General features: G+C 39.9%; 1 protein-coding gene across 5 annotated transcripts in view; it reads left to right on the forward strand.

The window, feature by feature from the left end:
- ALCAM (activated leukocyte cell adhesion molecule) overlaps nt 1-23,714 on the forward strand; it is a 120,462-nt gene extending 96,748 nt beyond the window's left edge. The window contains exons 11-17 of one of the 5 annotated variants that reach the window (XM_053386243.1): nt 201-332; nt 1,734-1,862; nt 4,132-4,170; nt 7,628-7,745; nt 12,956-13,033; nt 20,025-20,138; nt 21,463-23,714. In XM_053386243.1, coding sequence (XP_053242218.1) covers nt 201-332; nt 1,734-1,862; nt 4,132-4,170; nt 7,628-7,745; nt 12,956-13,033; nt 20,025-20,112 — 584 coding nt within the window. In that variant the 3' untranslated portion in view covers nt 20,113-20,138; nt 21,463-23,714. The remainder of the gene's footprint in view (nt 1-200; nt 333-1,733; nt 1,863-4,131; nt 4,171-7,627; nt 7,746-12,955; nt 13,034-20,024; nt 20,139-21,462) is intronic. The other 4 variants (XM_053386244.1, XM_053386245.1, XM_053386246.1 and 1 more) reach the window with 4 other exon arrangements.
- The last annotated feature ends 1,635 nt before the right edge of the window (nt 23,715-25,349 follow it).

A 25,349-nucleotide genomic window follows, 5' to 3' on the forward strand; every position in this document is an offset into this window, starting at 1 on the left:
TTTTTAAAAAAATATTTTGTACAGTTTTCAAACTTTTGGTCTTTCTTGGTTTAAATATGATAGTTTAAGTGAATTATTTTATACCTTGGTTTATTTTTAAATTGTATTACAATTTTGTTATTGTTTTTGAATCCCTTGGGAATTTAGTAGGAAGAACAAACGGAGCATTAATTCGAGAAATTATCCATTTTGTTTTTAAGGAAAACCACAGATCAAAATGACAAAGAGAACTAGCACAGATGGATCATATAAAATGATAGCCTGCCATGTGGAAGGGTTTCCCAAACCAGCAGTACAATGGACTAGCAGTGGAGGTGTCATAAATAAAGCAAGTAATTTTCTCATTACTTCTTGCATATTCCTTTCAGTCATAGCAAAAGACAAATATTAGAGGCATGCAAACATACCTAAATCCATTCCAATATTTCTTCACACTTCCATCTTGTGTATTCCATTCCATTGTAATTGATTTATTTTGCACATGTCTGTGTCCCAGTTTACCATCCGCTGATGAGGAAATATACATATTTTAATGTGTATTTTTTGTAGCACAGTAGAGATACATGTTTCAGCTATCAACAGATATTTACAAATCAGTTATGTTCCTTGTGTCTTCCCTTTCCAAGTTAATTTAGTTTCTAGAGGGGTAGTCAGTTAGACTTTCACATCAAAACAACTCTTCTCTCCTGACACTTTAAAGACAAAGCTAATCAAGTGGTTAATGGCCAATCATGAAGCTATCAACAGCTGCGATTCCAAATGTTTCTACTCAGAAGTAAATCCCATGGATTTATTCCAAAGCAAATGGGATTAGGATTACAGCCATCCTCACTGCCTTGATTTCAGGCACTGGCAGTGAGGACAGTTTAGTTATATTAAGACAAGAAAACTTCAGGTAAGAGTGGGAAGGAAATAATTTAACATTTCATTTTGCTTTTGAAATGAAGATTTAGGATGGTTGAAACCGGCCAGTCAAATCTAGATGGTTCTTCTCACTTTGCTAAAGAGGCTAAGAAAATCCAAAAGAAACAAAATATATCACTTCTTTCCATATGAAAAGAATAATGCTTTCCACTGCTTTTTTAAAATTCAGAGTGAGAAGCAGTTTAAGGCTGAAATCCTAACACTACTTACATGGAAGTAAACATCATTGACTTATGACTTCTGGTTAGGATTGCAGTTATAATACGTATAGGTTGCCTTTGGCAATAGACATCTACCGTATTTTTTGCGCCATAAGGCGCACCTGACCATAAGATGCACCTACCTTTTTTTTGGGGGGGGGGGTCAAGGAAAAAAATATTATTTAAAGGGAGCGCTGAGCAGAGCCTGAATAGAACATAACCCACTGTTTCAATTTGACCACTCTTGCATGAGCAGAAGCACTTGCCATGAGGAATCTTTCTATATCTTCCTTCCAATAGTGCAGAAAGTAGAATGTTCTACAGTGGGAATTGGGAGAAAATGTGTTGGGGGAAGGCAGATATTAAAATTTAATTCAGAGTTTAGGTTGAGTTTCATTCTAGAAATTTTAGAAAGAAACCTAAACTCCCATGATAAACAGTGTTACCATTTGTGTATATATACAAAAGTACACATATGCAGAGTACTTAATTTAGATATTTAAGCAAAGCTACTAATGTAGCTTTGCACACACACACACACACACACACACACACAGTCTTTGTTCTTTCCACAAACTTTCAAAATATTCTTTTTTTCTTTCCAGACAGAGGAGACCAAATATGTAAATGGAAAGTTTATTAGTAAAATCAAAATTGCGCCTGAAGAGAATGTTACACTGACGTGTATTGCGGAAAATCAGCTGGAAAGAACTGTGACCTCTTTGAACGTATCTGCTAGTAAGTACTTTTATTTTATTTTAAAAGATTTAAAATGGCAAGAGCAGGACTGATGGCTCTTTCATCTTTTCATCTACTTTCACATAAAATATCCATCACTGTCCTCACTCTCTCGTGTGTGGCTCTGTGGTGGAATGTTGTTTACAAGTTGCTTCATTGTCCTCTCATAGACAAGGAGAAGGGGGAAGCGTACACTTTGCAACTCATTTCTCAGAACTGGGTTGCCATGGTAAATTTCTGACACTTGTTTCTTTTTCGAGAAGATGCCCAGAAATGCAAAATGAGTTTGGCTACACTAATACACTTCTAGCTGATAAGTCTCCATGCCACAGAAGCCCATCATAAATCAGGCTTTTGTTAACTATTAGTTTTTCATGCACAGCCTGCTGCATTCTGTTCTGTCATTGGTTGTTTTTTTGTTTTTTGTTTTGTTTTTTGAAAGCTTTTCAGAATTATCTGAGATGTCACCATTACCTTCTGTGCAAGACCAAATAAGTGTTCTAATTAAATTCATCAGTTTGGACACTTGTTCATTTAGGAACGGCTCAGCCTGCCTATAGCAAACTCTAGGCAGATCTACCTGACATTTTCCTGCTCCCTGGTGTTTTGTAATTTAGATAATGTGACCAGCAAATGACTTCTATGCACATTTACTTAGCAGAGGGTACCACTGAGTTCAGTGGAAGCCACTGTGAAGGTAATGTATATAGGACTGCAGCCATAATCAATTATCAGTTCTAGGTGACGACGATGTTGCCTCAGTGCTTGAGTCAGAATAAATTATCTTTCCAGCTATACCCTGTAAGGTTCCAGATGACCTCTGTAAAAATATACTGAGGAATCCCAGTTTTAATTTTTAACATGTATTAGTAGCCCTCAGAGTTCAAGATGGGGCAAAGTCTGCCCCCCTGTATGGTCAGTACACCACCCTTTCATGCAAACAGCCATGCAAGCTTTTCTTTTTTGGTCTGAATAGACCTGGGCAAATGGAAAACCAATGGTCATTTTAAAGAATCAGTCTGGTGTCATTCTGTATTGAGCTATGGCATTCCAGCTGAAAGTATCATACAACCAATTCACCGGGAACGCAGTTCTGTTTAGGGGCTCTCCTCATACCTCCATAAGAGGCTGTGCCACTCATGCACTTAAGTTATTTTGAACTGTTCCCCTGTGACACAGAGCTATGGGTATACCAGGCATTTCCGCGATAAAAGTGAAAATCTTCCATATTAAGCTTTGCATGACACATCCGCAAGTCACTATTCAGTGCCAAATGCCATATCCATGTGTGAAAGGCCAGCCATGCTATGGTGAATTTCTGTGCTGCTGCTTGCTGCCTTAAAAAAGAAGAAAGCAATGGGTTCACAATACCTTGTGGCCATCAGAGGATAATTAGGTTGCTTGTCACTAAGAAAACCAACCACCAGATACCTGTGACACACAACCACATTCCAAGAGGAAATCACGGTAGTAGTGAATTCTGTCTGGTGAATTATCAAGTTTCCCAGATAAAAAAATCTGGAGTTCTGAAGGCTTTGAAAATATACAATACCTTCATCTGAAGTATAAACTGTGAGGGCTGGGCATAACCAATAAGAATTAAATGCCCAGTTGCTGCACAATAAACAGGTTGGCTTAGAAGACTAATCCTTAGCTATTCATGAGATAATGACCATCCTATCATGAAGCCTTGGCTGGGGAGCTTAATTTCCTGAATTTAGAGAGCGTGCCTTGCACTGTCTGTCTTTTCTAGATCCCCCAGCTTTGTAAATTACATCAGTTTCTGGGAGTGCAGTTTTTGCAGTTGAATTTGCAGTGGGACTTGCATGGGCATCCCTTCCTGGCCTGTTTATTGACTCCAGCACACACATTGATCAAGGGATGTTTGGATGAATTCACCCCAGGGTGCTAAAGTTTAATCAACTCTCTGTCTACAATAATCAAGTGATGAAAAGTCAGCATGCAATACAGGGGAACACATAAATACTTCTTCTGACTAAGCATTTGTAAGATTAAACTTGTCATTTTTGGAATAAAGCACTTTCATATGATACATTATAGATATAAAGTAAGGATTGCTGCCTAAAAAAATAAGATTAATCATTTTGTTGTGTGGCTGATGCTGCATTAAGTATGAACACTTCTGGCTCAGCTGAAAAATAGATCATTTTATTGTTAAATAAATATCAGAGCAGATTGGAAGCTTTGAAGGTGACTTTCATACATCAGCAGCTTTTTTAAAAAAACACATTTTTCCCACCCTTTTCAGTAAGTATTCCTGAATCTGACGAACCAGAAGAAAAAAGTGGTAAGTACATAAAAACAGAACACCACTTACTTGGCACAGTTAGATTTTTAAAATGTTTTATTCTCTTTCCTAGCCTGCTCCATTCATAGGAAAGAGCAGGCTTCTTTTCTTCTTAAAATAAAATGTTAAATTTTAAGGCTGCAATCCTAAAATAGAGGGAGCAAATTACAAAGGCAGTTTAACTGGCTTATCCAGTCTCTTGCCTATGTATTCTAGAGACTTACTTACTTACTTACTTACTTACTTATTTATTTATGGGGAGAGATGAGCTTGCTCAGAAAACATATCTAGTTCCCATCCCCCACCCCATCCCTGGTTGGAGAGTGCTGGGGACAGGAGTAATTTGGATCCCAGCCACTTCCTGGATGCCCCCTTTCAGCCTTTCTGACATCTGACTTCAGAGAAGCCAATAAAATTGGGGATCTTCCTCTCCAAAACTGGAACTCTGTCTCAGATGTTTCATATATCCACTATATCCCATGACCTCTAGAAGGCTCTCCAGGGAAATTGCACCCTTAACATAAATTTTAAAATTCTGAAAGGATAGCTGCACGTCCACCAGTTTATAATATTACTGGTCTTGGACTATAAGTGAGTACTAGAAGATATTAAGACTGCCCTACTCAAATGCTTTATTCCAGAATCTATAAGCTGATCCCTCACCTAGTTCTGGAGTAAGGAACACAACCACATATGTAGCATCAGAGCAGAGAGAGAGGATGGTACTCAGCTTTGTTTTACTCAAGAGTACACCCATTGAAATTAATGAACATTGCTAAGTTAGGTCTAATGGGCCAGATTCAACTCAATAGTAGAGCTACTGGGAGCCAGTGCAACAAGTCCTGCTTGTGCGACACAGCTTCCCCCCACTCTCCTTCCTCGTGCCACCCCAATCAGTTTGGGGGTTGGGGGGTTGGGAGAACCCCCAAAACAGTGAATGGGGGGAGAAGGGAGATTATTCCATTGGGCAGACAGGAATGTTCGCACTGAAGGAATAATTGTATTACTTCAACATTTGCTGTTGAATTTGCAGTGGGACTTGCATGGGCATCCCTTCCTGGCCTGTTTATTGACTCCAGCATACACATTGATCAAGGGATTTAACATTTAATTCCACCCATTAATTTCAGTGGGTCCACTCTGAGTGAAACCTGGTTAAATACCACCCAGGGTTAGAAGGAAGTCGAATCCTAGTAATTCATAATCTATCTGTGGTCAGTGAGAACAATGACAACAACATTGCCAGCAACAACATAGATTTGTCAGATTTGTCCAGGGATACAAGTTCCTAAAGCCATAGCTCACTAGTGGAGCTTTGCCTTTGTATGTAGAAAGTCATATATATGTTCAGTCCACAGCATATCCAGTGAGGTCTGGAAGAGACTTCTATCTGTTGGCAGTCATTATAAACAATAATGAACTAGACACAGACCAATAGTCTATGAGTCCATATAAGGCAGTTTTTTATGATCCTAAGTTCCAACATCAAAATTCATTCACTAGAAGTTTCTAAGGTGCTGCTACTCTAAGGTCTAAGAAATCTGCAGTCTGTAGAACTGTCCAAAGATCAATTTCCTGTGTTCTAGAAGCATTTTTTTTCCTCTATTAAGAACCAAACAGTAGTGGTGCTTCTGAATGATGGCCCTCATCTCCTGACTTCAATAAGCAAAGGCCGTCTTGTATTCCCCAAAATGTACAGCCTATTCAGATCCCATGCTGAGCATGGGATCTGAATAGCTCAATGTCAAAATGCTGCGTGCGCAGATGAGTACGTCCTGAGATGAGGGAAAGTGAGGCAACAGTGTGGCAGCAAAAGCACACACACATACATGAAGCACCTCATGCTCACAAAAAGCACCTCATAATACAAAAAATGCACAGATACCCTAAACAGAGAGTCAGGAAGTGTCACAGACACACTCTTGGACAAAAAGCACCCACATAGAGAGTGAGCAAGCATCTGACACACACACACCGAGAGAGAGAGAGAGAGAGAGAGAGAGAGAGAGAGAGAGAGAGAGAAAGCACATCCCCTCTCCCATCTCTTGCTTTTCTGTGTGGTCTGGGCAAAAGTTGCAACCTGTAGAATTCCTCTAGAAATATTTTGCATGGCATTGTCTCAGAACCGCCATCAGATTTAAAGCTGAAATTGACGTATATGGTCTGCACACTAAAAGCCACTGATCCAGTGCTTGCCAACATCGCCAGTGCTTGCCAGCACAGCAGATGGAACCTAAGGCGTGGATCCTTCTGGATGCTCAGTATTTTTAGAGAGACAAACCCAGGAAATGTATCATACATAACCACTTTGTCCCTTGATGTGTTCTGTGTTTTGATGGTGGGACGTTTTAGTATCCTGTGTGAGAATCATGATGGGGGGGGCTGTAATTAGATCCATGTTTTTTGTGTCATAGCTGCACTGGTGGGCACTGGATCTGTGACCAAAGCAATCTTTAATTTGATGGCTATTTGAGAAAGGGCTTCCCATGTAATAATATCCATGCAAGTTATTGAGTGTCCATTTCTGATTGATTCTGGGCACAGCAGCCATTTCATGATAGGTGATGCCACCCACAGCAAGTATTTAATAATGGCACTTTCCCTTAATTCTGAATGTGCCCCAAAGCCTAAGGGTAGGACTCTTTGACACAGACACTTCCAGACTGCAGAAAAAAGGTGAGGGAAGAGAATATTCAGATCAAACAAGTTTTCATGTGCTCCCATTCACATCTCAGAATGCTTATTTACTTTTTATCCATTCCATCAGGCTCCTCCCTTAACTGTCACCTAACAGCAATCATTCCATCATGCCATAGTAGAGGGAGAACATACACTGCATGGCTTCTCCATTGGCTCAACTGAGATACTAGTAACATTCAGCTCCTCCTCTCCTTGAACTCATTCCATTCCAGCTTCTTGCTTCTAGAACTCTCTAACAATGAACTAGTGCCTGAGTTTGGTTTTTTCCTACCCCCTCCCCCAATCCCTTTTCCTATTCTGTCATGACCCCTTATTGTTGATATTTGTAACCTGCTCTGGCAGTCCCTTTTCAGCTAAGAGCGGAGTAAAAATGCTTTAAATAAGTCTCTCCATATTTGCCAAACATTGGCAAATCGGGAAAGAGAGGATTCTGGATTTTTTATTTTTAAAAAATTGCTTCTAAACCACAGGTCTTTTTACAGTTAGTAGACTGCAGTTATCTGTAAAAGTTTGATGAAACTTTAGGAGTGGTCCCTGAAATAAAATGGGGCTATAGGACCTTTGTGGAGCAAATGGGTTAAGGATTGCAGCCAGTTAAATCACTGTCAGTACCATAAAATGTGCATGCTATCATAATGCTCTTTTTCGATCAACTTTTCTAGTTTAGAAACACTTTGGGATATGTATAATCTGTAGTCAGTTTTCCATACTTTGTTTGATCAAAACACTCCATCATCGTTTTCTTCTTTTGTTTTAGATGATAATAGGGAAAATGTTAATGACCAGGCAAAGCTAATAGTGGGAATCGTGGTTGGTCTTCTTCTAGCAGCTCTGATTGCTGGTGTTGCTTACTGGCTATACATGAAGAAATCAAAGTAAGACTTCGCTGATAAAAATTTTTAACATTTTATATTTTATAAAGATACACTCTCTTTGCCAAATTTACTTTATCTAGCATTCAGAAAACATAGTTAGGAGTGTGGATGTGATCACCCAATCCATGGCCTTCTGTATGTTCATTTATTTTAAACATTTTGATATGGCTCTTCATCAGAATTGATCCCATGGTGGTTTGCAAGGTGAACAGAATACAAATACACTAAAACACAGACAAGGATGAGTCAGCAGCAAAAAGAACGTTAGGTGCCTGTGTAGATTTTGACTGCTGCCTAACATGGCTTCCAAACAAGCCTCCTGAGGAAAGCATGTTCTAAAGCCAGGCTGCCACAGAGCTGACAATTCCCTCTCTCTAGTTGCCGCCCATTTTACTTCTGACAGGGGAGACATAGGGAAGGGCACCAGCAGATGACCTAAAGGTTGTTTACGGGACTTGGTTCTTAGGTACCTGGGTCCCAAACCATTTAAAGCTAAGGTACAGATTGAACACTCATGTAGGATAAATAGGTACACTTGGAGACTGGGGTAGAGTTTAAACCATCTGCCTGCCTCTCATGAGCCCAATGTCCAAGGCAATGACAGGGAACATTGTTTGCACGCCCCCCCCCATGATGTTGGACTACAGCAGAAATCATCTCTGACAATTCTCCACACTGGCTGGAGCTTCTGGGAGTTACAGTTCAACAACATTTAGCAGGCCACCCTTGACCTAAGGTGGCGGACAGGTTGTGTCCCCACTCCCCTATGTCCCAAACATAGAATTCAACAGGTGCTCTTGAAACCAAGCCAACTCCTACTGTTTACATAAATCCCAATTTTTCATCTGCATAGCTTTTCCCATTGTTCTGTTTATTTGTTATGCTGGAGGAAGGGGGGATGCTGAAAACTAGCTTTTATACATATCAATAAATATGAAACGAAACTTTCACTTTTATAAGTACAGCTTTAGATATTTTCACTCCTTGATATGGATGTAGGGCAAGCATGCTAGTTATGAAATATGCAAAAATGAGAATGGGAGCTTAGTCCACTACATTATATACACGAATACAGTCATCCCTTGATAGTCTGAAACATTACATGATGACTGAGGATAGAAAGCAGAATGTTTTTAAATGACTGTTAAGATGGATTTAGATAACCTCATTGGTCATGTAAAGATTACAGTTATTCCATGACAGTCTGAGCATTTGAAGTTTTCATCACACAATGGCATGCATTACATCTCATAAGAATAATAGTTCTCCATGGAACTTCACATTAGCTTTAATCAATCAGAATGTAAATGGATTGTCATTTCGTTGCTTAATCTAGCCTTAGTTGAGCCTTAGTGCACATGAGCTTACTAGAGGCATGAACCTTACAGCAAGTTAGGCTTGCCTCTCATGTAATTCTAAGAAGGAATGAGCAGGTGTGGGGTAGGAGATAGTTGCTTGTTCAGATACTTTCTCCATAGGTAAGTGCTATATTAAAAACAATACAGTATCAGGTAATATAATGTGGTATAATTAATATCATGGAAGTTGTATTTTCAGTGTATGAGAACTTCTGTTGTTAGGAGCTTTGTATATAATGCATCAAGATAAGCTCTCAGAGCAATGTCAGTAGAATATGTTTCAACTATTTACTTATTTGAAAACTAAGTCCTCTTCTACAAGTTCAGTTTTGATAATATGAAAGGCTCTCACTTACTGCAAGTGAACAATTACTTAAAACATCCTAACTAGGGTGATCTTCTAGTTAAGCTTGGGTTTGTTTGTTTTTCAGAGAAAAACGGGTTTGTCATCAGTGAGAAAAGCACACATGGACTCTCTCTTACATAAATAAAAAAAGTTAAAAAATTGTCCAGTAGCACCTTAAAGACCAACCAAGTTTGTTCTGGGTATAAGCTTTCGTGTGCTTATACCCAGAACAAACTTAGTTGGTCTCTAAGGTGCTACTGGACAATTTTTTTATTTATTTCAACTGTGTCAGACCAACATGGCTACCTACCTGAATTTCTCTTACATGTCGTTGAAATGGGGTCTAGTAATTTAAATTCAACGATGACCCGCCTTGCATTTGGGTACCCCCACTGTGGTCTAAACCACTGAGCCTCTTGGGCTTGCCGATTGATAGGTCAGCAGTTCGAATCCATGCGACAGGGTGAGCTCCTGTTCCTCTGTCCAAGCTTCTGCTAACCTAGTAGTTAGAAAGCATAGCAGTGCAAGTAGATAAATAGCTACTGCTGAGGCAGGAAGGTAAATGCTGTTTCCATGCACTCTGGCACTTGTCACGGTCCTCTGTGCGCCAGTAGTGATTTAATCATGCTTGCCGCATGACCCGGAAAGCTATCTGTGAACAAACGCCGGCTCCCTTGGCCTGAAAGCGAGATGAGCGCCACACCCCATAGTCGCCTTTGACTGAATTTAACCATCCAGGGGTCCTTTACCTTTTACCTTTCCAGGAATACAGTTTGGAGGGGCATTGGAAGTTTGGAGTCTTCCCACAGGAACTACCTTTCTGAAGGCTACTTTCCACAGTTGTTTACCATGGGTTCTGTAATGGGTGGACTGCACCCAATATGGAGTCTTGGTTTGGCCAGAATCTCCTGCCGCTTCCACCACTGCCATGCTTTTGAATCTAGCTGCTGCAAAACCACAGTTTGATTCAAAGCTCCTCCTCACGTTAACCTACCTATTGCAAGGTTGTTGTTTTCCCCCACCTTCTGTTATATAACCCATATCTCTACACCATTCTCCTTATACCAACACATCAGCAGAGTGTTACTCAACGATGAGCGGAGGGAAGTGTGATATCTTATTAGAGCAGAGAGTATTATTGTGGATGCTGTGGCTTCTGCTTTGCATGGAGTGGGGCTCATATGCAACCCCTAACATCTCCAGGTAGCTCTGGGCATGTCCCTCACCTGAAGCCTTGAAGAGCCACTGTCAAAAGTATGGCGCTTCCCTTGCCTATTTGGACCCTTTTTCGTCCCATCCAATTGCCTGAATTCCTCCGTTGTCTTCATTAGATGGAGCATGAGTGAGACTAGCCCTTTTCCAAGCACAAATAGAGGTAGAATCACAGGGAGGAGGGGACTGGGTTCATGCCTGCTAGCTCTGTGCCTCTTCTTTATGCATTGATTTATGCTTTAGAGCTAAACCGACATAAGTACATGCACTACTCACATAGGGTCTGTCTGTGCACTCTGTGTTGAAGATGCTTGAACTATTCATCCAGCAAATAATCTATGTAATATACGTGGAGAGCAGGATAGAAGGAAATGACGCAAGTAGAAGAATGACTAGATCTCTGCTGCAAGGAGCTTATTTAATTTGCATGCCAAAATTAAATTACATTCCTGGATTTTCTTTCTAAAGTACAACCAAATCAAATCTGGCCGTTTCTCTGGTTTCCACACTGCATTTCATCCTGCTTCTTTGGAACATAACAAGTCCCTTGTTTTGCAAGTAGCAGAGGAATAAGCCAGTTTGTTAGCCAAGGGGAAGGGCCATAGCTAAGTGGTAGAGCAACCACTTTGCCTGCAGGAGTTCCCAGGCTCAATCCCCAGTATCTCCAGGTAGGACTGGAAAAAGACTCTTGTCTGGAACCCTGGAGAGCTGCTGCTAGTCAGTGTAGGCAAAAGGCTAAATGGACACAGGTTTGACTCAGTGTGAGGCAGGTTTCTATGTCCCTAGAGGAACTTGACAAAGAGCTGCAGCTATAGAGATGTAGGAACTCCTTTTTAACCAAGGATGGGGGAACCTGTTTTCCTTCTGATGTTGCTGGACTACAATTCCCATTGGTTCGGCTGGCTGGTGCTGATGGGAGCTGAAATCCCAACAACTTCTAGAGGACCAGAGATTCCCTATCCCTGTTTAAAGTGCATATTCCTATTCTAGAGAACTATCCCCCTATGCCTAATGTTCCTCCTCTCAATTAATACTAGCTTTAAGATTACTACCCTATAATTACAAACCTACATGACTGCGTATCACCTTTCTGGGTTACAGGTATGCTAACGGTACTACATACACCCACTAATGTGCAGTTGAAAAAGTGTGTGGTATGAAATTATCAAATTACCCTTTCTCTGATTATTACTGACCTTCATTGGCTGTTGTTTGTGGAAGGCAGGGATAATTATTTTTCCATTCATCAGACTGGGTTGCCCCAGCCATTCTGGGTGGCTTCAAACAAATCAAAATGTCAGACATGATCATAGAATCAAAGAAACATAGAATTGTCACATCTTGTGTTTTAACTACATATTATGAGGCTAGCGGCTCTCATGTTAGCCACTCTCACTATAACTCAGGTGTCTCAGACCTTCCTTGTCCTCACAATCCACTCTTTTAGCTCCAGAACCTGGTTTGGGCATCTCCATCATCTATAACAGCCAGTAATTAGTTGGTCTTTGTCTCAGTTTCCTTTCTACATGCTGAGATTATCTGGGTATTGGCTCTCAAATAGCCCATTCTCCTTTCATTTCAGGTTCTGTCTTCCAGATTCCTTTTCTTAAATGTCTGAAAATTGTCAGCTCTGCCACCTTCTGTCTCCATTGCTTTGCTGGGCTCTTTAGCTATAGGACTAGATCTGTGCCCAATTGCAACAGTTCAAGCTGTAGACACTCACTGCAATCCAAGTGCTGCCATGGCTTCCAGTGTTGTATTATAGCAAAAGAAACAGCAGTATTGGCCTTTTCTTTGCGGAGTTGACTGCAACAGAGTCCAAAAGAACACCAAACAAGGTTGTCAGTTGCTCAGACTAAATAAGAAAAAGAACAATTGGTTTATTTTCAAGATGCTTAAAGCAGATAATGAAGCTAACAGAGCTTAGACAGATTATGTTGGGAACTAAGTGAAATTATTTGTTGTTAAATTATAGATAATTACTATACCTGTCACTTTTGAATAAAGCCTAATAACTTGAATTATCACTGCAGGCAGTATTCTATTTTCAGCATAACTATCTCTTAGTATAAATCATTGTTGCTGCTTTCTGTGCAAAGAGCAGGGGCATATTTATTTAATAAAATGAAGGATTAGAAGCAAATGCCCAAAGAGATGGAAATGCTATCCATTTTGGAAATATTTCCTGGCACACTCTATCAGTTACAAATTTTGGTGTCCATATAGGCTCCCCTTCTCAAACAGTTTTTGAACCCACCATTGAACAATTATTCACATGATCTCTGTCCCCAAAGGGATGTCAACGGAGAGTCTCAGAAGGAAGCAGCACAGAACATTCAAACCCTCCCGAGGCAAGAAAGTTACTTCTTTATGTGTGTTGTGGTTTGTAGAATCTCTATTGTCTTGTCATACCCCTGTAGCAAGAACTTGATATGTGACCCTGACAGATGCTCATATTTTAATCTGAAAACAAATATTGAATATGGTTCCCTTAAGGGTGTAGTTATGGTGCTCATAGTAGACATTCACCCTATTCGGATGTTACACTTGTGTATAAAATCAACACACAAATGGATCGTGGGACAACACTGATCAGTCCCTCCCCTGATGTGTTACAAACAGCTGCATGCACTAAGTCTTCTACCCAGCCTAGAACACTGATCATGCAGGGTTCTAGGTCAGATGGAAGCCTTCATGTGAACAGCTGTAAACAGGACAGAACCCTCCTCCAGATGTTTGTACTGTATATGTGTATACCCTGTGGTGCAAAAGTTTTCAGCATGGTCCTGTCCCCCCTTGGGTGTTGATTTTACACATGACCATATTAGCATCATGTAGGGCTTATATGCACTCTTAAACCAAATGGTGGGTGGGTATACATTAACCAATTCTGTCTGAATGAAATGCTGAAGGCCTACCCTTCTTCATCTCTGTTTCTGTCTGCATGTTTATTTAAAAGGTTAAGTGTCAAACCTATAATATAAATGAGGTACGAAGAAATTCCCTGTGTAGGCAGCAGTCAGGTGTTGTCTAGACAAGCGTCCCTTTAGGCATCTTCATTTGCAGATCATCTCTCCCAATGAAATGTAATAATACTAAGAATACAGGTCATTCTTCCTTCAGAAATACTTGTTTTACATGTGCCGTAGCTGGAACAGACTGGAAGTAGGTTACATTAGGACAAGAGTTGGTTCAAATTAATTTTAGTATATATTGGGATGATGGAGGTTGTGGGGAATGCCTGGCTGAAAACTGAACTGCAGCTACATTTATCACAAAATGCACAGAAAGGCCTTGGAGCCATTCACCTGGCATCTGAGTTAATTGCTAGTATCTCAGTAGGGTCACGGGTGGCGCTGTGATCTAAACCACAGAGCCTAGGGCTTGCTGATCAAAAGGTCGGCCGTTCAAATCCCCGCGATGGGGTGAGCTCCCGTTGCTCGGTCCCTGCTCCTGCCAACCTAGCAGTTCGAAAGCACGTCAAAGTGCAAGTAGATAAATAGGTACCACTCCAGTGGGAAGGTAAACAGCATTTCCGTGCACTGCTCTGGTTTGCCAGAAGCGACTTAGTCATGCTGGCCACATGACCCGGAAGCTGTACGCTGGCTCCCTCGGCCAGTAAAGCGAGATGAGCTCCGCAACCCCAGAGTCGTCCGTGACTGGACCTAATGGTCAGGGGTCCCTTTACCTTTATCTCAGTAAAATATATTTCAAATGATGCTAATGATACAGAGAGAGACCTGCTGAGCAAGTGAATGATATATAAAATAGTGAGGCAGTTTAACCACACTCTGATCTTCTTAAGTTCATAAGCTCATAAGTTCATAAGTTCTTAAGTTCATAAACTTGCAGATGTTGTTGGACTACAACTCGCATCAACTCAGCCACCATAGCCAATGTTCTTGGGTGATGGGAATTGAAGTCTAAAGCATCCCCATTGCTACTTTTCAACAAGTTCATATAACTATCCCAATGTGTTTCAAAAAAGAAACATGTTTAATGTTCATGCTTTTCTTCCATACTAAAAACATCACCTGCAGTGCTAATCATACTTACCTAGAAGCGAATCCCCCTCAGAAGCATTGGGATTTCCTGCTGAAATCCTTTTCATACCACAAATGTCGGGTTTTTTGTTGTTGTTTTTTGGAGAGGGGAGATAGTTTGTCGCCCCCTCCAGACAGCAATAATGTGGTATCATTGGAGAAGAATTGCAGAACAACTGATGAAGCAGAATTAAATCCTTCATTAATGCACTATTATTGTGTCAAAAACCTGTTGTGGAATATGCCAACCAAAACACCAAACTGGAGAGGTTTAGGTACCAGAATCACAGTTTATGTGTAATTTTTCAGTTTAGTGGTATTATTTGGGGCTGATGGTAGATTTAACACTGATGCATATAACAATGCCAGTGGTGTTGTATGGGGCTGGGATTGCAAAGATTTTTCAGGGGAATATGAATTTAGGTCCCTCAGCCGGACACAATATCGGGGCCAGGGGAAGTGACAATGTCCCAGGAGCATGCTTGACTTCATTTACATGCATAGGATCTAATCTTCCTACTTTATGTGTAGCGGCAGCAGAAGACAGCTTGTGGCCTCTCATCCAGCAACTACCAGCCAATGTGGTGTAGTGGTTAAGTGTGGTGGACTTGTAATCTGGTGAACCGGGTTCGCTTCCCCGCTCCTCCACATGCAGCTGCTGGGTGACCTTGGCCAGTCACACTTCTCTGAAGTCTCCCAGCCGCACTCACCTCACAGAGTGTTTGTTGGGGGGGGAGGGAAAGGAGATTGTTAGCCGCTTTGAGACTCCTTAAGGGGAGTGAAAGGCGGGATATCAAGTCCAAACTCTTCTTCTTCTTCTTCCCCCATGACACAGACATGCACACTTCCCTGAATTCCTCTGGAATGACACATTGAATATCTACGTATAACTTGTCCAAAATTATCTTGTTTTGTATCTTGTATTGTACATGTCTTTTAATATTATTATTTTATCCCTTGAGCCACCTAGAATCAGAAAAGCAGCCTATAAATATTTTACAATAAATAGCTGTTTCATCTTCCATTCCCTAGGCATGAGATAGGGAGGGAAGGGGACAGAATGACAATTGGAAAATTCCTTTGCTGTGACTGCTGGTGCCACAGACCCCCTTCCTTCCTTCCTGAATAATAATAATAATAATAATGATAATAATAATAATAATAATAATAATAAAGCACCACCACAGTAAGCATGTTAACCCTGTGAATTGGGAAGAGTTATGTTTCAGGAGGGGCATTTATAACTTGGATAAATTCCTTCCCCCCAACCAACTCACAAGACCAGTCGATGACAAGAAAACTTTTGTGGAAATACTACTTTTTTGTGTGACAACAGAAGGAAAACCAGAAAAAGGCTATTGAGCCTTAACCTTTAATGTCCCTTAATGTAACCAAATTACATAGTCAGAGATAGATAACTTCTGTCCTAGGTACTTTATCTAGTAAAATCTCCCAAGTGCTATATTTTTACAAAGGCTAACTTCTCAAACCTCATGACACATTTCATTAGTATCCTAGGGGGTTTGCTTAAGTATATTATTAGAATGACTCATTTTTCTGTCCAGCTAATCTCCGTAGCCTGGATATTGTAGCAATAATTGACAGATAAAGATAGGTTAACGCAAATGTGCCTTTTCTGTAGAGATTAGGAGGTGCAAACTTACTGCTTTTCTGTTGTTGTTGAGTACCCATAATGGAGTATGTTGCCATGTCCCTTTCTGTCCTTTACAAGCATTATCTGTAATAATAGTTTATAGAAAGTTTGGTGTCATTGCTGTGGAGATGGGAGTGGGGCAGCTTGAAACTTAAAAACAACCTTTTCAGCATTTACTCATTTAAAATCATTGCCGTTGGCCATTGCTTTCTGTTACAGCTCATCCTCTTTTCCTTATTTCAAGTAATGAATAGTGATGAATCTGTGAGGAACAGCTCATAGAACCATTTCTCTCTGCACATGTCCGAAATAGAAAACTATATCCTAAGTTTGTTTATAAGGAGCATATCAGAAATGTACCCACTGTTTCATTTCCTGCATTTCATATATCCAACTCCAATTTTCTGCCATTTTTATTGAAAGCCCACTTCAGTGCATTATCCAAATCTTGCTAGCAAACAAAATCTCTGAGATGACATATCCATTATTGGGGGTGATTGAGGCAATGGCATCAGCTAACTTCCTGAAACAGACATCTCCAATAGAGTAATAGCTATCAATTAGATAGATTATAGTATGATAAGAAACAAGCAAAATATGAACAAATAATACTTGTATAAAGGAAAAGCACATAGTAACCCATTACAAGCACAGCACAGACATCCTCCCATGCTTTCCCACCTGATTAAATCCCAGGCTTGTAGCAGAAAAAGGAAGAAATGAGCTGAAGTGGAATGGAGGACAGGAAATAGGCAGAGTCTCTAAACAGTATCATCCACCAATGATTGTCCACCGGCAGAAACGACTTCTGCTTGCACAAGAGGGCTTCCCCATTCTCTCTTTCCTGCATACTCTCAGAAGCTTCAGGGACCTTCAGAAGCAGATTGGGGGTACTCAGGGAGCTGCACAGAGTGGAGTCCATCTTCAAATAAATGATCAACACAGATTCATTTATTACTACCCAGTGCTGGGAATAGACAAAACATTGCTTTCAATGAATCACCACCACAAACAAATTTATTATTCTCCCGCAGAAGACAGTATGCTGAAACGCAGTGGACATACTGATTCTTTTGATGTCTGTTTACAGCCTGAGCATCATTTTGAGGCTTTGCATTTCGCCATACCACTTATTTAGTATGATGCAATATTAGTCCCACCAAGTTGTTTTCAATTGACAGTAAATGGCCCTTCAAGAAAAGCTTGCCAGGCTTTTCAGATACCTGAGGTCCCATTTGCTGCTCCCCTCCCACTAAGGACCTTATGCAGGTCACTTAAGTGGAGCCCATTTACAAGGACTGCCATTGCATTAATGAGTCATTTTGAAAATTGCTATCCAACTCCAATATAAAAATCTAGCATGATAAAAACTAGTAGGAGGCAGTAATGTTGCCTCATTTTGAATCCTAAGCTCCTAGCTTATTGCTGGGCATAAAGAGGCTGCAGTGGTTAAGGCAAACTTTAAGGCAGGAGTTTTGATGTGTGTCCATGGATGGTGCAGAACAAACGCATAACAGGACTTGGGAGTTCAATGTTTTTTCGTTCCTGAAATTAGTCCCTATTCCTTTCACTTCCCCAGTTGTCATAAATAGATTCTCTGTTCCTGTTGTTCCCACAGGGAGCAGCTTCATCCCTTCACTTTTGTGCTGGTTTGGTCTATGTGGTGAGAATACCACAGGGAACATGCAAAGCACAATAAGCACCACTATCACAGTGCCAAGAAAAAGCAGCAGAAATATGTTGGTGGAAGAAGATAAAGCCACCTGACTTTGCATGTTTTTATCCTCTCTGCATGGTGAAAGCACCACTCAGAGATAGAATCAGCAAAAAAAGAACCTAGGAAACCATCCTTTTGTAGAATAAAGTGGTAACAGAGAAAGAAAAAGAAAACATCATACTCTGCCTAGTCTTGGAAATGTTAAAATGCATCCTGCAAATTCTGGTTGTTAGTGGGTTTAACCATTAGGCAGAACACTTACAGCCTACTTTGCAGCATACCTGTATATGCTGCTCTCTGTATGCTATGCATTTGAAAAGTTAAGCCACTTCAGCCTTCTCACCCAAGGCCATGTTGAGCATCTGCAGTCACAACTCTTTTTTCTGCATAAGAGGTGTGCAGGTGTTAAGCTGCCTTTGACACAAGGGATTTTGCTTGTATCACTTATATGGATTTGTGCATTTACATTTTAAAGCCCAAGTCTTTAAAATGTTATCACACTAATACAGGAGGTCTTTCACTTCACCAGTCTCTGAAAGCTGCTCTCACATGTAATGAAAACTTTTGTATGGCATTATGTTTAAGCTACCCTGTTCCTGCACTCAATTAATACATCTACCTTTATAAAAAGGGCACCTTCTGGTTTGAGTGAGTCATGCCTCCTTTTTCTCTTGAATATTCAAGGCATTTCCAGGCATGGGTGCTTGTGAGTGTCAGGTATACTCTATCAGACACTCACAAGCCCAAACGGGATTGCACTGTTCCCTGCAGGAAAAGCCTGGGTCACTTCAGCATAAGGATACAGTCGTACCTTGGTTCTCGAACGTAATCCATTCTGGAAGTCCGTTTGACTTCCGAAATGTTCAAAAACCAAGGTGTGGCTTCCGATTGGCGCAGGCACCCCAGAAACAATAGCCGACAGCCACATCAGACGTTTGGCTTCCAAAAAATGTTCGAAAACTGGAACACTTACTTCTAGGTTTTCGGCATTCAGAAGCTGAAATGTTCAAATACCAAGGCATTTGAGAACCAAGGTTCCGCTTTGAAAACATTTGGTTTCCTCTTTAGAAAAGCAAACACCCAATCAAGTGAGCTGCCACAGGGTGGGAGGAGACAAGGAGATAAGAGGCCATAGGCTGCTAAAAGATTAGAACTATGTATTGTAGTGGCAGAGGACCCCTACTCAGAAGAAAGTTCTGCTGTGTTCAGTGGGGTTTGCTTCCTAATAAGTGTGTTTAGTATCGTTGCTTAAATATGGCCGTGGGGAAAAGGTATTATAGTGCAAACCTTGTCTTGGAGAAACGGTCATGTGGAGACCTGTACAGGCAGACAAGGTATTCTATACATATGAAGCCACATGGAGACTCCAGTTATATGAAATGGGCCCTAGGTTTTTTTTCCCCTGTTCCCAGTAGCTATCATGCATAATGAATAGAAATCCCACACACAAATTTACTTCTTGTGCAAAAGCTAGTTTAGAAAAGGGTGTGTATTCTTTTTTAAATGTTTTGCAAGTCCTCATTCATTATTATTTTTTCCACTGTATGATTTAAACTTCAAAAAGGTTTTTAATGCACAAGGAGGGGTTGCCATGTTGATAAAAACCACTTTGATGTTAGCAACAACACCTTCTCAAGGAAACATGAAGAAAATCTTGCTAATGAATTTGTATGAAGAAGTACAAATTATTAAAGCAAGCATAGCTCAGTCCATGTGTAGATTATAAATGAGGGTGGCAGAAATTTAAAACTCAATTCACACTAAGCATATGTGTTGTTATGGCACAGTTCACTACATTAAGCTGTTTCATTTGCTAGCGTAGTAATGTTCATGTATTGATAGCTGAACTGTAAGAATCCTCTCTCTTGAAAAGCAGGAAACATTGTTCATTGATGCAACAAAGGGTAATAACAAAGCAAGATGTCACACTACTTTTATTTGCATTTTAGGTCAGCCTCAAAACATGTAGATAAAGACCTTGGAAATATAGAGGAAAACAAAAAGTTAGAAGAAAACAATCACAAATCGGAAGCTTGAGAACTTGTCAGTCACCACCATTCCAGGTAGGTGTGAACAACTTCATAATGTCGTCTATCTGTACTCTGTATATGATTTGAATGGCTTTTAGTCTCTGCATTGCTGAAGTGTTTGTACTATTTTCACATCAAGATGAACCTAAGTTTATCTGCTCAACATTTGGAATGCCTTCAGAAATGCTTTCAGTTGCTTGGGGCTTTCTGTGGTGTTACTTGGAAAACAAACAACGGTTATCACCTCACCAAGAGACAAACTGTTATCAATAGAATCTTATCAATTGTTATCAATAGAATCTGCTATCAATAGAATCTATCTTGGACTTCCTAAGACCTCTAAACACTTTAGCACCACACTGTTCACTAAAATAACACACACTGTTCACTAAAATAACGGAAAGCAACTCCAGGGCTAAGTATAAACTCCTGGGTGTCTTCTAGGTCAACCAGTGTGCCTGTTTTGACTGGATATGAACTCCTGGTTCAAACAGGCCATTCTGTCCACCACCAATCACTGCAATTTATCTATATGTCTCTGTACACCAGGGGCTCATTGCTATTTCTTTAATCTTTTTCTTGAAGGACAAAAGTTCTAAAGAATATCTAGCCATGACAGATTACATGTAGGTTGTACTGCTTCAAAGCAGTAAGTTGGACTGGGTTTGTTCTGATGGTGGTTGTTCTGGGTTTGTTCTGATACCACTGTGAGGAGACTTTCTTTTCAGAAGCCCTGTGCTAGCACTCTCCAGAAACAAAGTATGAATAGATTTTCGGTCCAAAAAAATAATCTGGAAACATTTCAGAATGAGTAACACTGGACCAAGACTCAAGAGTTAGACTGTGTGCATTAAAATTACATCCTGGGCTAAGTGTAGTCTACCCCTTACAGAGCTGCAATTTCCAGCACAATTTACAATCTACAGTTACCAATATTTGGGGGTGGGGTGGGGGAAGGATGCTTTAATTATATACAAGACAAAGAGCTAAGGCAAAAAAGAGAAGGCAGGCAATGTTTAGGAAAGCCTCAGGAACAGAGCCTCGGACAACAGGGCCAGCACTGATCGAGGGCTTGCTCCGCACTGTCATAGCAACTTTTCAAAAGTCAGTCGAAAGATTCAAAACCATTTATGATTTTGGAAAATATTTTTAACACTTGCTGGCAAATTATAATGCACCCTTCATTGTTGTACGTTTCACGGTGTTCTATGGTAGCCTTCATTTATTTCTTCCTTTTTTATTTTTATGGCATGCATTTTATGTGGGAAAACTAATATCCGTCGTCGTCGTCCCCATTTGTGTATTATCATCAACATACAAGTTCATCTTGACTGACCTTGTTTTTTCTCATTTTCAGAGAATAAACATAGACCAACTGAAGCATGAACATGGATTGTATTTAAGATATATACAAAGACATGACAGCTATTCATGGTTCAAGTATTACACAGATCATTCTATCAAGTTTTCGGAGGAATTTACACAGTTATCTCAAGCTTACAAAAATATCAGCAAAACTAATTTTGGCGGCAGCCGTGATAATAGGTCACAAGTTTGTGTTCTGTTTGAATATCTTTTTTCTTTTTTTTCTTTTTTTGTAAATGTCTGCACTGAAGATTTCTTTTGGTTTGCCTTTATGTAAATTTTTTACGTAGCTATTTTTATACACTGTAAGGCTTTGTTCTGGGAGTCGCTGGTAATCTGATGTATAGTGTAATGTTTTTATTTCCATTGTTTTTTGCACCCTTTAAAGAGGTACATTTCTAATTCTGATTGCTATCAGTAAAGCTCTTACTTTGCACAGCAAGTATCTAATTTATAAGATTGCCTTATGGGAAAATGAGACACTTCTCTATGTTTTTCAATCACCACTAAAGGAAAAAGGGGGGAATAAATCTGTTAAAAAAAAAATAAGTAAAAGCAAACTAACCGGTTTTTGAAATAATGAACACCTGCTCAACTACAAAGGACATGTATATAATTTACAAAAGGAGAGTAAGGTATTAAACAAGATTCATGTTGTCATGTATACAGATGTCCTACTAACAAGTCTTTTTTAGACAGGAAAATCTTTTTATTGATAGCATTCTGGAAAACTAATTGTTATTGCAATTCCATGATATATAGTGTGAATGACTGAAATTAAGAATTAGTTCTGAAATATTTTTGTTATCCACTGCCTTAAATATTATCTATCTTTTTATTTTAAAAGAAAAAAAGATCAGTTGAAATTGGAAGTTTTTGGGTTTTTTTAAGTGGTCATATCAAAGCTGCATTTTTCCACAAAATAGAATATATATTTTTGTGTGTGTGCGTTTTTGTTAACTACACTACAGATATTGCACCTTGAGATAATTTTAGTGTTTTTAACTGGTACATAATTTATCAAAAAAAGTACATGAAATTGTAACAATGAAATGAAATCTATGTATCTTTAGTTACATTCAAGATTGTAACTTTATAAACCTGTTTTATGCTTGAGAATTTTTTTAGAAAGTTAGCATAAAAAGAAACATTTGAATAGATTGGGGCAAATAGACAGCAGTATTTAGCAGTGCTCTTTTAGCGAAAGAATAGCATCTGGGAGAATGTGCTAGATAATTTTTGATAACGGCAGGAAAATATTACTGGAATGGAAGTTTCTGTTTACAGATTTACGAGCCAGGAAAACAGGAAGATTCTGTAGATTGTGGGGAGTTTAAGAAGAAGAAAAATGGAGATGGAAATTAGGAAATGTATTTTGCCACTTAGGGGGGAAAAACACTGTTGTAAATTTGTAAAATGTTAAATGTCTGGGCAGTAGTGACTGATGTCTTAAATAAAAGCTTCCTGTAGTGTACTGGCATGGATTAAATACATGAAATGTCCTATAAATTCAATACTGTATAAAATATTACAGAAAAAAACTGTTAAAGTCCTCTCTGCATTGGTTAAGGCTTTATTTGGCAGGGGAACAAAAAAATTAATCTTGGTCAATGTTTAAACCAAAGTTAAAAGGGGGATAAAACCAAAGTCATTTGTTTTGCATGGCAAAGCCATTTATGATATCTTTGTAAATACTGTGGTTTGTTTTTTTCCTTTCTCCTTTTTCTTTTCTTTTTTTTAGAATTTTGTTTTTTTTAAAAAAATCTAAAATTTTTAAGCACCTGTTTTCCAAAATAAAATGTGAACACACACAAAAAAAGATTATATATAATTTTGTTTTGGCGTGAAGACATCATTGCTTATAAGAGAAGATTCAATTGGTGTGAGTACAGTAAAGGGAAAAGACTTGCACTGCAATATCATGTCTTTTAAGTTTTATGAAACGTAAGCATACAAAAGTAGTCCCATTAACAAAGGATCTCTCCTGATCTGTAAGAGAGCCATGCAACTGACCAGACTTGAAACAAGAGTGGACACCAAAAATTGAAAGTGCTCAACTTCTGCATCCAGTGTCATTGTGGGAAACCAAACTCTCACCTTTTGAATTTCTACTGGCCATTCCAATGTAATTCTTGGGGGGTGTTTCTTCACTGTTGACATCAGACATGTTTCAGGAATCAACAGTACAAATTAATTGTTGCAATTCATGCCTGAAAGACAATAAAAGTGAAGTATGTTTTCACATTCCTGTCTGACATTTCAGTTCAAGTGGGATATTCATACCTGCATGAAATAGCTCAGTAATTTGGTTGGCATGGGTTGCGGTCAGGCAGATGCTTTTGCACATGCATAACTTCAGTCTGTTAGTGCCAAGAGACTGGACAGCTGGGAGGTGTAGTACAGAGGACATTGGGAAGCTCCATGAATGTATTACTCATGCACACAGCAGGACAAAAAGATGGACAAGGCAAAAGGGGGTAGTAAAGTAGCAGAGAAAACACATTCAGGTGCAACCCAGAGAAAGTAACAGACTCAAGTCCTATGGTAATCAGGGAACCACAGCATACAGTGAAGAACTCAAGTACTATTGTTTCCACTGGGATTTTTTTAAAAAGAACTTAACTTTTGCTGGCTTGGGTCTGGCCCATGAAGAGATAAAGGTAAAGGGACCCCTGACCATTAGGTCCAGTCGTGACCGACTCTGGGGTTGTGGCGCTCATCTTGCTTTACTAGCTGAGGGAGCCGGCATACGGCTTTCGGGTCATGTGGCCAGCATGACTAAGCCTCTTCTGGTGAACCAGGGCAGCGGACGGAAACGCCGTTTACCTTCCAGCCAGAGCAGTACCTATTTATCTACTTGCACTTTGACGTGCTTTCGAACTGCTAGGTTGGCAGGAACAGGGACCGAGCAACGGGAGCTCACCCCATCGCAGGGAAGGCAGCACTGATGGATTAGCTGTAACACTGAACAGGAACACACCACACTACACCATTTTGTTGCAGAACATAGTAGTATTCCATATAAGCCTATGGCCACACTAAAGATGTTGTTTTGATCCATGCTGCTTTTGCGTCTATCTGCTCCCGCTTTGCATCCTGTATCCTTAATGTATTGGATCGATCTATGGTTAATCAGACTCTTCCCCAGGGATGCCTGGCAACAATTTTGATTGCCCTCCTCCCATCAGTCTCCAATAACTCTGGCAAGAACTGTGAAATTGTGTATCCACAAGTATCGATTGTATTTGCTTTTAACAAAACACTGTCTGTATTCATTACAAGCCCGAGTGGTCTTTGAGTTATTTCTCTTTGATCCAGATTATGGGATTTCCCCATAAAAACTGAAGTGATGGGAGAAGTTGCAGCAGGTCCGATTTCCCCACCTATGCAAGTTTTAAAGGCACAGAAACCCATGTGGCTTTTATTATAATTAAGTTTTATATTATTTATATTCTGCTACATTCCACAGACTCAGAGGTGCTAACAGCAGGTTGTACTAAATGTTAATAGTGCTGCAAGTTTAAGTGGGATTGGGTGATGGTTTCTTTGGAGCTCTGCCTAGGAGGGAGATAGTTCCTCACTCCCAGGTTTTAGAGGGCCCAAGCGGCAACATGTCAACTGAGACCTTTGGAAAAGGTGGCACAAAGTAGGTTGGACTGCAAGCAGATTTTGGCCCACCAGTGTAGACAGTGTGGCAATGATATTCTTCAACAAGAAAAGTGACTAAATATTCCATATGTATCCTCAGCTGTTGCTATTGTGGCTTGTGAAGGCCAGGTTACATTACAAATATAACAGACTTCCTTGCAACCTGGATCCTGTGGCCAAGGTTATATTCCTTAAGAGCAATTACCTTAGCATCCAAAATTTGCAAAACAG

This window comes from Podarcis raffonei, chromosome 4 (assembly GCF_027172205.1).
Source record: "Podarcis raffonei isolate rPodRaf1 chromosome 4, rPodRaf1.pri, whole genome shotgun sequence".
Classification (NCBI taxonomy): Eukaryota; Metazoa; Chordata; class Lepidosauria; order Squamata; family Lacertidae; genus Podarcis; species Podarcis raffonei.